Raw genomic sequence first — 16,751 nt, 5'->3', positions numbered from 1 at the left:
ACCCAAGAAAATAATAAACCTAGTTAATGTTCATAAGATTGAGCCATCTACTGCCTAAGATGCTTTGTCGGCATTCTTCTCACATAGTATCAGTAGTTTTGAGTAATACCAGCAAGAAGGACTGGTGGCAGTGAATCTATCCAAGATGTCCCAGATCATATCCAACATTAAAAGTGCTTGAAGAGTTCAAACATAACCACTGATTCAGGAGAGACCCCTGGCTTGTGACCAACCATAAATGGTACAGGCTTGCACAGGAGGGTTCAAACATACAGGTTCATGCAAAAGCAAAAATTGAGAAATTGGAGAGAATCTCAAAAACCCCCAAACATCTGATCCATCCAGCCTGTGAAGAACAACTTGTCCAGCAGGTTGTGGAGTTTGCAGATTGTACATTGGACTTAGCAACCATCTCATAATTCATTGATTCAGAGTGGAAGCTAGTTACCCTCAATGCTGCCTGAGATGAAGACGAAGAATACTTATATGTGAAATTGATGGCAATGTGTTGGCTAAAGAATTACCTGTAATCTACATGACATTTCAGGATGAATCCAGGAACAGAGATATAGACAATCTTGAAGCCACTAATAATATCCACTTGCACCATTGGCAAAGGTTCTAATACTGAATTCTCCAGTGACAGTAGATTTCCACTCCTCTCATGGCTTGTGATAATTCACAGCTGAAAGCAGTATCAGAGAAAGAACAGTAGGAATGAAGTATAACTTATTTGTTAGTGATCATGGATTGGTACAGACATAATGTACCTTTATCAGTTTTTTGTCAACACCTCAGGATGTCCCAAAGCATTTCACCATCCTTTTAGCTTCTAATTCCAGATGTTCACTAATTTATTTTGCATTTCACTGTCTGCTGTGGTGGGATTTGAACCCATGGTACTTTTCATCAAGTGATAGTACCATAATGCTATTGCCTCACCCTTCAACACTCACACAGTGGCAAAAGTGTGTACAATCTACCAGCTGCCCTGCAACAACTCGCCAAAGCTCCTCTGACAGCACCTTCCAACCCAAGACCTTTACCACCCAGAGGACAGGGGAGACTGATACATTTGGGCACCATATCATGGGCATTCCCCTCCAAGACACACTATTCTGACATGAAAGTATATTGCCATTGTTTCGCTAGATCGCAGTCCTGGAACTCCATCCTGAATATTCTCTACACTCCTGGGACTACAGCTGTTCAAAAAGACATCTTATGACAATCTTTTCAGAGGCAGTTGAGAATAGGCAATAAATGCTAGGCTAGCCAACAATGCCCACATCCCACGAACGAATAAAAGAAGGTACTTTTAGAAGGACAGCCACTGGTGTAATTCAGGTATCAATTACAGCTCGTAATAAAATTACATCTCCAATTGTATAAAGTAAGAAAGTTGATGATGAAAACGTCAGTACCCGAATAATTCATTCACGAAGCGCTATTTTCAAAGTTCAATTTAACTTCCTGTCATTTGAAGGCTCTGATTTATTCTGAGGTACTTAATACTGGGCAGCCATCTGCTTTCTAAACCAAGTGACCATGGTTCATATGTGGGTCTTGATGACTTATTTTTAAAGATTTATGTTTTTCATCTTGTTGTCTGTAGCTTTTTTAGCTACCTTACCAAAATTAATTAGGACTCCCTGGTTAAGATATTTAAATGAAGTTTATTAAAGGAGAAAATGTGTACTTTAACACAATGACTTGCAACTTTGTACGAGCTATCAATCCATCAAAATGTAACTCTCTTGAATTATTTTCTTTGACAATAGTTGTCCTGGAATTTGGTACAAGAGTCTTTAGTACTTGGCTGGCAAACCAGACCCTTGAAAACTCTCCTTTTATTTCTAATCAACCTGTTCAGAGATGTTATTACCCTCTGCAACAGGTGGGACTTGACTGTTGGCCTCCTGGCTCAGAGGTAGAGACACTACTACTTCACCACACAAGCATTATGAAAATTCACCTTTTAATTCTTAAGTGATTATTGCCTTGTGGTTATTGTAACATAGTGATTGATCAATTACTAATTGTATCTCTCTAATTATTGATGCCACTTCTCCAATTATCTTCAGCAAGAATGCAACAAATTACAGCAGACTTTCATAGAGTTATACAGCACAGAAGAAGGCCTTTCAATCCAACTAGCCCATATCTCTCTAAATCCTTTCTATTCGTATACCCATCCAGATGCCTTTTAAATGTTGTAATTGTACCCGCCTTCACCACTTCCTCTGACAGATTGTCCCGTACATGCACCACTCTCTGCATGACTCCTCAGTTCCTTTTTAAATATTGCCCCTCTTACCTTAAACCTATGCTCTTTAGTTTTGGACATCCCCACCCTAGAAAAATACATTGGCTATTCACTGTGTCCGTGCCTCTCTTGATTTTTGACCCAATTCTATAATTCACAATTCATAATTACTTTGATTCTTTGTATGGTCATGCTAGACTTTTAAAACAAATCAGTGTTTGAAGGTCTCACTGCTAGCCCATGCTATCCAAATCATTTGATGTACACAAAAGCTTACAATCAATTAGTAGCTTTTAACACATTCAAAGTAAATGGTTTCTGATAAAAGCAGGTGTTTCTAATATAACCATTGAATCATTATTAATTTATGAATTGTAACTCAATTGAAGCTCATTACTTTGTCATCCATTCAACAACAGATGATTAACTTATGGTGGAGTGGTAATGTCCCTACCCCTCAGCTAGGAGGCCTGGATTCAAGTCCTACTTGCTCTAGAAGTACATTGTAACATCTCTGAAAAGAGTGATTGGAAAGTATTTGGCTTATGTAGTGCACTTGTAGTGATCCTAACTCTAAGCCAAGAGATCTGGGTTCAAGTCTGACCTGCTGCAGTAGTGTGTAATAACATATTTGAACAGGTTGATTAAAAAAGCAGTAATTTTGATTTATACATTGAGATAAAATAAATTACAGAAAGCAAGCTGCTTCAATTTAATGTTGGACTCAAAATGGATTTCTTGATCTGTTAATTTGCTATAGTGAATATATAATAGCTTAAAAGTGGCCAAGCTAAACTAAGCCCTTGATTATCGTTCCCAATTTAGGAGCACAGAGCTACAATATGTTCTGCCTTTGCAAACCCAGAAGGTTGGAAATTTGCAGTGAGGTGGTGGAGCACCCTGGGAGCCAAGGCTGGGTGACATCTTAACAAGAGCAGAAGCTGCTGACAATTAATGCAGACAGGCACAAGGCTTGCCTCCGTGTGCTGCCAATGTGTGGAACAAAAACAAAAACAGCCATCACCACTCTCTTCCTGCCAAACCCACAACCCCATCCACCTTCCAAGCTAACCCATGCAGCTCCTTACCCTTTTTAAAAATTCATCCATAGAATGTAGGCATTACTGACTACCTCTAATTGCCCTTGTGTGTTACCTTCTTGAATCAGAGGCGTACTTGGGGTATAGGGACACCCACAGTGTTGCAAAGGGAATTCAAGGATTTTGACAAAGGAACAACAATGGGACAGCAATATAGTTCAAAGTGAGGATGGTTTGTGACTTGGAGAGAAACTTGTAGGTCATGATGTCCCCATGCATCTGCTGCCTTTTTTCTTCTGGTTTCGATGTTATGGGTTTGGAAGGTGCTGTTGTTGAAATCTCAACAAGTTACTGCTGCACATCTTGTACATGTGACCCGATCTCCCTCTAGTCTCTTCCCATAAGCCCTCAACACCTGTTTTCTAACCTATGTCCCTCTACTCACCCATGTACCTTATACTACCCTATGCTTCTGTATTCACCATCCATGTTTTTCCATGACCCTATGCCAATCCATATCCCCCACTCACCACCAACATCCTTTCTAGGACCTTTGCCAACTTAGTACTAAATGTCAATTCTCGCCGCTTTTGTTCCCTCCCTACTCTATTGCAATTCATCTGGTATTCTGAGGGAAAACCTCAGAAAGCATGCTGACACAAAAGTAAAGTTGTTTTTATTGATGATGTCCCTATTTGGAAAAAAATACTCTTACTGATTAAGGAATTTTAATGGATTGGATTTTTTTTAATCTCTTATGAGAACAAACGTTTGCATTCTACAACTCATTGATTTATCAGTCAAACTTCATTTAACATGCATCCCAACTATGGCAATCCTAGGCAGCAAAGTCAGACATGCAGCACAAATTCAATAATGGTGACACCCAGGCTCATGTCAACAGACAATATAAAAATAAATAGCTTTAATTGTTTTATATTTCGAAATCCACTTTTTTTTCAATTGAATACCCAGAAGAGTTAAATCACTTCCTCAGTTCTGAAGGAGGGTCACTGGACTCAAGGTATTTACTCTCCTTTCTCTCCACAGATGCTGCCAGATCTGCTGAGTTTCTCCAGAAATTTCTGTTTTTGTTTGAGTTAGATCAGTTGGTGGGCTGGACAGTTCTTTCACAGTTTCAATGGGCTAATTCACTCTTTTTAGGCACATTTTTGTATATTTATAACAATCTCAAAAGATGCCTGACCTCCAGAAATTCCCAAAGAGGAAACCTACCTCTCCACCCATCCCCAAAGTGTCCTTATACCATATACAAAAGGATACTTTACCTGACCAAAAGGGTAGCCTGACTATCCAAACAAATCCACAAGGTTCAAACCTGCTCTTAGCAGTCTGCTAAGCACACAGTCTGAGTTTCATGCTGTAGGGGCAATAAATCCCACTTCAGAGGAGGAAGCAGATAACTTAAACAAAACTATGAGGAGCAGTACTTTTGAATTTTGACCACTTAACCTCTGCCATTTGCACCATAACATAAAGACTGTCTGTCATTGTCAAAAACCAGGCCTAAAATCCTATCACCCAGATGTATTTGCACTGCCCTCTGGTTTCTAACCTAAGTTGACCCTGCTTCATAGATGGTTCTCAACAACAATTCCTTACCTATTGTGGTGAATTCTCACTGGATGTGTATAGGATTCACAGGAATGGCTATGAGCCTGGCTTTGTCCAATCCTATGAGAGGATCATTGTAAAGGAGGAGTGAGGCTTTGAGTCGTGAATCTTCCCAAGCCAGCCTGCATCTCAGAGTTTAATTTATGACCTCTCATTCCCTTGGCATATATCTTTGAGGTGTTCCCCTGATGTAAGAGGATGTGTCAACAGAGGAAATTTTTCCCAGGGCCCTAAAATGCTCCTGGAGGCAGAAAAGCTCAGATGTACCATTACTGTGCCAAAGACTTGCTCACTGAATCCCCTTCCTTGACCCTGTGAATTGCAACATAGCTGCAACAGCATCATGGTCAGCTGCATGCCTTCTGGAACTGCTAGGCCCCAATTACTATGCATTTGTTCGGCCTGAGCATCAACAAGCTGTTAGCTATACATCACAGTTAATAAATTCCCAACCACACCCAACATGTACAAATATGTACTCCGATCAGATCACTAAGGATTGAAAACAGAAGGGAATTCTGGCTGATTTTGTTGCCTCCCCTATGCAAAATGCACTGTCGTTCAATGATAGTGCTCTACGTGTCCTAGTTGTGATTCAGCAAATTCAAAGTTTGAAGTGGACGCCTATCTTGTTTGGTGCTATATCACTCCAAGCAGTACATTTTCTCTATCAAGTCAGAACTATACACCTCTGCTCAACATTGAAGAAATTGCAGAATAAACCTATAAAATGTTAGTGTACACCCTGAAAGTTACTGTAGGGGAGAAATATTTTGAATATAAAGATCTTTTGTTCCCTTATTAAGAAAAATAAAGTGATCATAAAAAATATGAGCTGAACAGGGGAAGTAGTTGACCTTCATCTACTCGTTCATACCACCTGGGCACCTACTTAACAACAATAAAATCAATTATCAGCTGAGGTCACTATCTGAGAGCATTAGAAAGTACCACTACTGGCTCCCAGTTATTGCCCTGGCTATGCAATAGATATTCTTGGGCTCTTGTGGCATAGTGGTAGTGTCCCTGCCTCTGAGCCAGGAAGCCCAGGATCCACCTGCTCCAGAGGTGTGTAATAATATAATTGAGTAAGTTGATTAGAAAATGTCTACAATAGATATTTTTACGCTCCTGTGGTGCAATGGTAGTGTCCCTACCTCTGGGTTCAAGTCCCAGCTGCTTTCGAGATGCATCATATAATCTCTGAACAGGTTGTAAAGAAAATGCAATAGATCTTCTTACATGATTGTCAGGACTGATGATTATTTGTATGTTTGTGTGCATGTGTTAGCTGAAGGAGCAGCTATGGATTAGTTCCAAAGCTAGTGCTGAATTGGGAAGTGCTTTTTTTAAAAATTTATTTGGTCTACATTGGTTCAAACATGAAATTTGAAGCATATGTAACAGTATATAGCAATGAATGTTTAAGAAAATTAATGGTGTGCAGACAAAGCAAGTACTGATTGACATCCCTCCACCACCTTAAATGTTCACTCCCTCCTGTACAAAGGCTAATATATGTGACATCAACAAGATGCACTGCAGTAAAACATTAAACCTCCTACAATTGCACCTCACAAATCCACGATTCCAGAAAAGAAAGGGCAGCAGATGCTTGAGAGTGGCAACATCTTCAAGCTTCCCTCCAAGTCACACACCATCCTAACTTGGCAATACATTGATGTTCCCTCACTGTCACAGCATCAGAATCTTCCCTAACAGTGCTATAGGTCTAACTTCATTCAAAAAGGCAGCTCACAATGCACCACCCTCTTTAGTTAGGGATGGGCAACAAATGCTGACCTAGAGTATAATGCTCACAACCCATGAGAAAACAAAGAAAAGAAGGGAATTTTGATTTATGGGGAAGGGTTGGGATTTACAGGAACTACAGTCCCTGCTGTCCTGTCTAAAACAGTGGGGAGGTCCATGCCCATCAACCAGATAGTTGTCCCAAGGCAAGTTAACAATGGGAGCAACATTAATTGCTTTAAGACAAGAATTCCAATCCTTTCTTGGACTGAAATCTACCTTTGAAGTTTCTGGATAAGTTGATGCCCTACAGCACTGTAGTCCCAGTAATACCAGTGAGAGTGGTAGTCACTGCTAGCACTGTAGGCCGTCCCATCATAGCAAAGAAGCCAAATATGTCTGGGGTTAGGCTCTTAGGTGCTAGAGGGAAGGCAGGGAAGTGTACTCAAGAGGCTGGGGGTGGGGAGGTGTTGAGGTGGTGAAGGGTAATAATGGAGATGAGTTTGCAGGTATGGAGGGGATGTAACAGTGCACCTCAGATGGGCTCACAAAGGGAGATGCACTCTTCTTGACACAGTTTCATACAGATAACGTCTCCAGGCTTCCTGCATAGCTTTGGTCTCCTTCCTGACTCAGATAGTTAGCCATTTTATATAAAATCTCTCTCAAATGTACTCAAATTACTAGATGTTTACTAGTTTGGCATCCAGGATTTGAACTAGAACCTCAGCTTTTCACTATAGATGATGAATTGGAGAGAACCGTATCTAAATTTGCTCACAACACAAAGTTATGTAGAATTGAAAATAGTAAATAGAAACAGAAAGGGACAAAGGGATGCTGATGAGTGGGCAGAAAACTGGCAGATGAAATTCAATGTGGAAACAGTATGAGGTCATCTACTTTGTATCTAAGAAAGATGGATCACAGCATTTTCTAAATGGTAAAAAGCTAGGACTGTGGCATAAAGTCTTATGGGTCCAAATATAGAAATCATTAAAAGCTAGAGGGCAGTTACAAAAAGTAATATAAAAAAATGTTGGCCTTTATGTCAAGAGGACTGGAATACAAATGAGTGAAAGTGATCTTATAGCTATATAGAGCTCTGGCTAGACTTGTTAGAGTATTGCTTTCAGTTCTGGGCACTGTAATTCAACATTACATTGGCTTTACGGGAGTATAATACAGGTTCACCAGGATGACACTATGGATAAAAGGATGAAGTCATGAGAGGTTGTTTAGAATTGGCTTATTTTCCCTGGAATATAGAAGATTATAAAGTAATTTATATTGAACATTATATTGCAATTTAATTGATATATTTAAGGTGACTAAAGGATTTGATAAGGTGGATAACCCTCTCGTGACAGCATCCACAACAATGGGACATAACCTTAAAATTCGAGTGAGCTATTGAAGGGTGATGTTTAAAAGCATAAATAATGATGTAAATCTAGATTTCTGAACCCCAAAAGCAGTTTGGGCTAGGTCACTTAAAAATTTCCAATCTGAGATTACTAGATTATTGTTTGGACTAGAATAACACAGGCTGCAGAACCAAGGCAGGCAGATGGAGTTCAGGTGCAGAACAATCATAGACTAATGTTGGCAGAACAAAGTCAACAGGCTGAATGTCTGTTCAGATTCCTATGTTCTTGTGTTTCTTTATGCACAATATTCATGTAATCATTCAAACAATAGCTAGTGATAGATAAGAACTTAGCTGAAATAGCAGCAAAGCTGGATTTTCTCAAATGAGTCAAGAAATTTGAAGTTATAAAAGGCACGTGAAAACTCAAGGGGATGTAATGCAAAAGAAAACAACTGAAAAGTGAACATAGTAGGGTGCAAACCTCTGCCAGACTTGGCTAACTGAACATTATTACAATTATGCAACTCATCTTTGAGGATCTGTACCAACAAAGTTGTCGAAGACATTTTCATAAAGTGTGTCTATCCTCGCTGAATAGACTCAAGGCCCCAATCCATATCCAACACCCTGCTCTGAAAGCTCCACTCATGTTGTGACAGCTGTGACAAATCTTGCTAAAGTAGCAGAATCCACAACATTTTAAAGCAAGTTAAAATAGCTATGAACAAAAACAGAAGTTGCTGGAAAAGCTCAGCAGGTCTGGCAGCATCTGTGAAGAAAAAAATCAGAGTTAACGTTTCGGGTCCGGTGACCCTTCAGTTGCCACTTGACTGTTCTCCTGGTATTTAGCATATATAGCAATCCAATTCCCTCTTGAACGCCTCAATTGCACATGCCTACACCTGGCTCTCAGGCAGTTCCATTCCAGATCCTAACCACTTGCTACATGAAAATGTTTTTCTTCATTTCAGGTCAATGATCTTTCATCAGATTTCATGCATAGTCATTGACTTGAAAAATTGCACTTCCTCTGTCCACACATGCCTCCTAACCTGCTGAATATTTCCAGCAGTTCTGGTTTCATTTTGAGTTGTAAAACTCCATGGGGAGCTTTTGACTTTGGCAAAGGTGCTATATCTGCAGTGACAGAGCAGCCACTTATTATGTGTCTGTCCAATTTTCATTTCCATTGATGTCAATGGATATAAATGTCAGGACAAATAGAAGGGATGACTGACCTAACCGCACCCATTATAAATATCTTGCATTATTGCCCAAGGTCAAAATTCCCCCATGGTTCAAATCACGGCATCAATTAAATCAGAGACTGTAGAAATTTAGTTTTAAAAAATGTGGGACAGTAGTGTTTCTGCTCCTCTTTGACCTGCTGGCATCGAATTCAAATTCAGGATTTCAGGCAATAAATCATTCTAATGAATAAGGCGATGTGGGAATCTTGTTGAATATCTATCCATTGTGCTAACATGCTGAGGGAATTCACTTTGTCTTAAATGAGAGTTTAGCCATTCATGTGTTACAACTTCACAGATACATAAGACCCTCACTAAACCCCAGAGAATATAACTGGACAAATGCCGACTCTTGCCCAGATTATTGCTTCTAGTATTGGAAGTGCACCTGTGTTTTTCTGATAAATGCTCAAAAAGTATGCATTTTTAAAAATTAGGATGAAGGTGTCGCTGGCTAGGCAGCATTAATTGCCCAGAGGGCAGTTAGAGTCAAGCACATTGCTATAGGTCTGGAGTCACACGTAGGCCAGACCAGGTAAGGATGGCAGTTTCCTTCCCTAAAAGACATTAGTGAACCAGATGGGTTTTTACAACAATCAGCAATGGATTCACAGTCATCATTAGACTCTTAATTCCAGATATTTATTGGGTTCAAATTCCACCATCTGCTATGGCGGGATTCAAGCCCAAGGTCCCAGAATGTTATCTGAGTTACTGGATTAACAGTCCAGCGATAATACCACTAGGCCATCGCCTCCCAATTTGAAAATTAGCCCGATGTAACAAATGCTAAATTAGAGGATACGTGGTCACAAATTGACCAGTTATTGCGCAGGTGCACCAGTCACAAAACAGCCATTAGGTTAGTTTATTAAAATTCACAATAAAACATTGATCATTTCTATATACTTTATTTAATTGCAACAATCAATAGCAAATGCATTTAATTTTATGCAAAGGTTTTTTTTATCACAGAACTATATTTTGACAAATTGTCTCCATCTTCTTGCTATTTTTCTCACAAAAAAGCTACAGCCATGCCCAAATGGCTGTGTGTTGGTATTAACTTTCAATTGAATTTAATCATGATAGTAATCCAAGAAATGTAACAAACCATTAAAGGTACCAAGTTACCTTTTCCTGCCCAAAATATATTGCCATGTTACTGTGCAATGCTTAGACTTACTTCCTATAGCCAATGGCTCTCTAAAGTGAAAATTGTATTATTTTACAGATTATTCACCAGATAGGTCTGTCTGCCAATGTGAATGGAGTACCTCAGCAAGCCAATGGCACCAGTTCAGAAGGTAAGTGGTCATGCTTTGGAACATTCTGAATGTTACTTGTTTCTAAAGGTACAGTGGAGATTTAGGGCTTTAGAAAGAGGAGCCTTAGAGTTTTAAACCTTAGTCCCTGACCAAATTCTGTGTGGCTGCCTTTGTCCTATATGTCTTAATCCAATTGGTTAACATAGTTTCATCAATCACAGACCTAGTATCAATTGCCATTTGTGGAACATTGTTCCAATTACAGATCCAATGTCCAAAATCTACAGAAGCAACGGTTTTGAATGAGCATTTTTCTAGGCCTATGATTGTGCCAGATCTCAGAGTTTCCCAGATTTTGGACTACCCTCCAGATCAGAAGAGACAGAAAGTACTGCAGAAAGCCAGCAGGTCCGGTAGCATCTCTGGAGAGAGAAACAAAGTTAAACAATTTCTAGTCTGATACGACTGTTCTTCAGAACACCTGGTGAAGATTTACTGTTATTGTGTTAGTACAAAAAACGCTATTCCATGACGATGCAGGATTTGGTAACACATGCAGTTTGTAATAAGATTATGTAATGTTTGTCCCACTGAATAATCCAAAACACACAAACAAACATCGATACACACACACTGAATAAAGGAAAAATATGGATTTCTCCAGGCAGAATCTCACTTCGGTAGGGATGAAACATTTTTGGCCAAGAAATCATCATTCTTGAAAGGAAAAAAGGATAAGATCTGGCATGTTTTTTGGTTGTTTGTTGATATTCTGGCATGTGTAGATATTTGTCACCTGTTACAACACAGAGACAGACAACCAAACCAAATCAGCCTTTCTACCTCTATATTCATAGCACAGTAAAATTAAAACTTATAAAGACTGTCAAAATTGACCCCAATAGTTCCAAACTAGGCTTTTGAATAACCAGAGATAGTAGGAACTGCAGATGCTGGAGAATCTGAGATAACAAGGTATAGAGCTGGATGAACACAGCAGGCCAAGCAGCATCAGAGGAGCAGGAAGGCTGACGTTTCGGGCCTAGACCTTTCTTCAGAAATGGGGGAGGGGAAGGGGGTTCTGAAATAAATAGGGAGAGAGGGGGAGGCGGATAGAAGATGGATAGAGGAGAGGATAGGTGGAGAGGTGACAGACAGGTCAAAGAGGCGGGGATGGAGCCAGTAAAGGTGAGTGTAGGTGGGGAGTTAGGGAGGAGATAGGTCAGTCCAGGGAGGACGGACCGGTCAAGAGGGCCGGATGAGGTTAGTAGGTAGGAGATGGGGCTGGGGCTTGAGGTGGGAAGAGGGGATAGGTGGGAGGAAGGTCAGGTTAGGGAGGCGGGTCAAGCTGGGCTGGTTTTGGGATGCGGTAGAGGGAGGGGAGATTTTGAAGCTTGTGAAGTCCACATTGATACCATTGGGCTGCAGGGTTCCCAAGCGGAATATGAGTTGCTGTTCCTGCAACCTTCGGGTGGCATCGTTGTGGCACTGCAGGAGGCCCAGGATGGACATGTCGTCTGAGGAATGGGAGGGGGAGTTGAAATGGTTCGTGACTGGGAGGTGCAGTAGTTTATTGCGAACCGAGCGTAGGTGTTCTGCAAAGCAGTCCCCAAGCCTCCGCTTGGTTTCCCCGATGTAGAGGAGGCCACAACGGGAACAGTGGATGCAGTATACCACATTAGCAGATGTGCAGGTGAACGTCTGCTTGATGTGGAAAGTCTTCCTGGGGCCTGGGATGGGGGTGAGGGGGGAGGTGTGGGGGCAGGTGTAGCACTTCCTGCGGTTGCAGGGAAAAGTGCCGGGTGTGGTGGGTCTGGAGGGGAGTGTGGAGCTGACAAGGGAGTCCCGGAGAGAGTGGTCCCTCCAGACAGCAGATAAGGGTGGGGAGGGAAAAATGTCTTTGGTGGTGGGGTCGGATTGCAGATGGCGGAAGTGTCGGAGGATGATGCATTGGATCCGGAGGTTGGTAGGGTGGTAAGTGAGGACGAGGGGGATTCTGTTTTGGTTGTTATTGCGGGGACGGGGTGTGAGGGATGAGTTGCGGGAAATGCGAGAGACACAGTCGAGGGCGTTCTCGACCACTAAGTGGGGGAAGTTGCGGTCCTTGAAAAACGAGGACATCTGAGATGTTTGGGAGTGGAATGCCTCATCCTGGGAGCAGATGCAGCGGATGCGAAGGAATTGGGAATAGGGATGGCATTTTTGCAGGAAGGTGGGTGGGAGGAGGTGTATTCTAGTAGCTGTGGGAGTCGGTGGGCTTGAAATGGATATCAGTTTCCAGGTGTTTGCCAGAGATGGAAGTAGGGAGGTCCAGGAAGGAGAGAGAGGTATCAGAGATGGTCCAGGGTGAACCTAAGGTTGGGGTGGAAGGTGTTGGTGAAGTGGATGAACTGTTCGAGCTCCTCGTGGGAGCACGAGTCAGCACCGATACAGTCGTCAATATAACGGAGGAAGAGGTGGGATTTAGGGCCAGTGTAGCTACGGAAGAGGGATTGTTCCATGTAACCTACAAAGAGGCAGGCATAGCTTGGGCCCATGCGGGTACCCATGGCCACCCCCTTTGTAGTAAGTGGGTGGAATTGAAAGAGAAGTTGTTGAGGGTGACGACGAGTTCGGCTAAGCGGATGAGGGTGTCAAATGAGGGTCTCGACTCCATTTTCTCCCCCTTGGTCCAGGAACTCCCTAACTACGTCCGTGACAGCACCCACGCCCTCCACTTCCTCCAAAACTTACAATTCCCCGGTCCCCAACACCTCATCTTTACCATGGACATCCACTCCCTATACACCTGCATTCCCCAGGCAGATGGCCTAAAGGTCCTCCTTTTCTTCCTGTCCCGCAGGCCTGACCAGTCCTCCTCCACTAACACCCTCATCCGCTTAGCCGAACTCGTCCATTAATAATGTAGTTACCTTAGCAGAGTAAAATTAACCAACAAATTCTAATTATCTAATTGGTCTATGTTTTAAACCCAACCGCTCTCGTTTTCGGTTCCAGTCACACAAAACACCGACAAACACAGTTAAGGGATAAGTTTAAAAAAAACTAACCAGATTACTTAAGTGGTTTTCATGGCTTGTTATTCCACAGGCATAGATGATGGTTTCTTTGTTGATTTTCTGAAGGTATCAATCAGGGTGGATAATACTTAAAACTTTGTTCTCTATTCACTGAACTGCCAAGAGCTGATAAAGGAGTTTAGGCAGGGAGCTTTTGAAACTCCATGCTGTAACATCAACAGCCAGATTCCTATTTCTTCACAGAAAACGCAAACCAAAATTGAGTTCAAGCTCTGACCACTCCCTGACAGACTGACCATCTCCCCCATGAGGTCTCATCAACCATTCAAGATCTGCTTGAGAGTAAAGTCTTTCCAGACTTGATAGAAAAATGTCTAAGTACTGACCTCATCAATAGCCAACTTCTGCTATTTGTTTAAACACAATGCTCTTCCCCAGTGACAAAGTGTCTGCAGAACGTTTTGATCGAGAATCAACCTGCAATTAATTTGAGGACCGGCCTGCTGAATAAACAAAAGTTTGTTTAGTCTGTTTTCCTATCAACACAAGCTGTTGACCACAGTCCAAACATCAATCTTAGCTCCCCCTTCACTGCCCCAATCCAAAATTGATTAAAAAAAGTAAAAATAATGAAAAATCAGTGAAGGTTCTAACATACAAAACATAGACAGATGTTTCTAGGATGAAGCCAATGCAACTTTCTCAGGAAATGCAACATTGAGGATTTTTCCAGACTCTCTTTTGGAAACACAATCAGTGTTCAAACTGGACCTGTGCTCCAGATACCATACTGGATTCACAACAGGAGGGTTTTCAGGAACAAGAGAGCTGAGCTGCGAGGTTCTTCTCCTTCGCCAGGTTGGTCACCAACTTCAGAAATGAAACAATCTCTAAAGTAGAAGCTGCAACCAGACAATGGTAAACCCAGGCAGGAGTCTGCAATAAACAAGCAGTTACCAAAAGACATGAGATTTTCAAGAAATGCATTATTTAAAACATGTTCTATTGTCCTTCATTGACCTTTTTGAAATAAAAAAAAATCAAACCAAGTATCTCCACAATCCTGTAACCTCCATTTGATTAACGTGTTAATATCTCTTTTTATAATTTTATGCTCCTGTCCATATAGCTTATAATGCAGCCTATTGTTGTTTCATTGGCAAACTTGGATGCATGGCTTTGTACCTCATTACTAAGTTATTATTAATTACCATAAGTAGCTGATGCCCCACCATAGTCATGCAGACCACCACTGGACACATTCTATGTATCAGAGTACCTGTCCATTATCTCTACTCATTGTCTCCTGTCATCAGCATATCTGCTAACTTGTTCAATAATTTATTTTCAATTTCATACACTTCAAACTTAATAAGCAACCTCTTATAGAGGACTTTATCAAATACATTTTGGAATTTCATATAACCATATCCATTGACATTCCTCTGTCCACTATATAGTTACCTCTCAGAAAAATTCATGCAATTTGTCAGGCATGATCTATTCTTTATAAATTCATACACTGGCTCTCGCAATCAGCTTAAAATTTCCAGAGTGTTCAATTATTCTGTATTTAGTAGATTATAATTCCTGACAGCTCATGCTAGACCAACTGGTCTATACTGCCCTGACTTCCCGCCTTCCTTTATTTAAATAGTGGAGTGATATATATCATTTTTCAGTCTATTGAATAGCCCCCAAATCAAAAGAACTTTGGAAGGTTATAGTTAGGATATTAGCAATGTTCACACCTACTTCTTTTAAAACTGTAGCCTGGAAACTGTCTGGTCCTGTTAACTTCTTTAGTGCCATTATTTTATACATTCTATTTTTACAGTGATTTGGCAATTTCCCATCACCGATTGAAAAATTGTTTCATTAGGATGTCTAACATTATCATTGATGTAAACAAAGTAATTGTTCAACACGCACATTATTTCCTTAATTTCAATGATGTTACTTGTAAGGGGTACACATTGCACTTGATCTCCCCCTCTTTCTCGGTAGAATTCTAGAAATTTATTTTGCTGATTTTGATGTCCCTTACATGTTTCTTATCATACTCGCTTTTTGTAGCTCTTACAATTTGTTTTTTGATCTGTCATTGTTCTTTTAATACTTCTGTTGCTTGGAATGTGCTTTTTTTTACTTTTTGTAGTAATTTTCTTACCTCTTTAGTCTAATATACCCTCTTTCGGCAATTAGAACTTTTGCCCTGATGGACACAAACAATTTATGCATTACATGAAATACTTTATGATCTTTTCACAGATTTGCTCAGTTTCCTATGAACAGTCTGTCTCTCATCACATTGATATTCAAACTGAATATACCTGCTTCCTTATTTGGTTCCAGGATATATTGTAGAAAATTATCCCGAAGATGTGCAAAAAAGAGCCAGTCTGCTTATCCCAGTCTGTATTACATCTTAAATTGCACACTAAAACCATTCTGTCTTTGCTACATGCAATCTCATAGGTGCAGCTAAGGTTGGAGGGAGAGGGCTGTACACAACTCTCCAGTACAGTCTTCAATCTTTTTTTGGTTCTACTCCTAATGTCTCCACTGCCTGCTTAGACCTCTCATTATACCTGTTTTATCGTTGAAGTGGTTTCATTCTTAATCATTAAGGCTACCACTTCGTCTTTTTTATTTTTGCTAACATTCTGTATTTTGCTTTGGAGAGTCAGTGTAAATTTTATTGCACATTTGCTGTTTTCTATACTTAATCAGGAAACACTCATGTTGATATTCAGTGTCAAATGTGGAAAACATGTCCTAGTCTCCATATTGAAGTTTCCATATATCAATTAGGGAAAAGGTACAGATGTTATATAATTATATCACTAAAGATATTCTTATGAACTGACCACAGGACTGAAATATTGCTTCTTTTTCTCTTTGAACAGCTCCATTTTATTTCCCAGAGATTGCGCATTTTTCAAATAAATATGAATATGTAAATGTGAATAATAAACGTGAAACAAAATTTCAACAAAGCTTCAGTTCCTCTATGATTTAAAAAATTCTCATGGACTACTGCTTACCAACAGCCCTTAAATATGATGCCCATTTTTAAGATTTATTAACATTTTTCTTTGTAGCCATGAGGATGTTAAGAATGCAATAACATTTTAAAATACCTCCT

General features: G+C 40.5%; 1 protein-coding gene across 4 annotated transcripts in view; it reads left to right on the top strand.

Moving 5' to 3' along the window:
• dclk2a (doublecortin-like kinase 2a) overlaps positions 1 to 16,751 on the top strand; it is a 145,851-nt gene that overhangs the window by 44,087 nt on the left and 85,013 nt on the right. For all 4 annotated transcript variants that reach the window (XM_048614800.1, XM_048614735.1, XM_048614912.1 and 1 more), the window contains exon 4: positions 10,550 to 10,622. In XM_048614800.1, the coding sequence (XP_048470757.1) occupies positions 10,550 to 10,622 (73 nt within the window). The remainder of the gene's footprint in view (positions 1 to 10,549; positions 10,623 to 16,751) is intronic.

The sequence above is a fragment of the Rhincodon typus genome, chromosome 1 (assembly GCF_021869965.1).
Source record: "Rhincodon typus isolate 14 chromosome 1, sRhiTyp1.1, whole genome shotgun sequence".
Classification (NCBI taxonomy): Eukaryota; Metazoa; Chordata; class Chondrichthyes; order Orectolobiformes; family Rhincodontidae; genus Rhincodon; species Rhincodon typus.
Note: the sequence above shows the minus strand (reverse complement) of the source record. Positions and strands in the feature narration are given on the sequence as shown.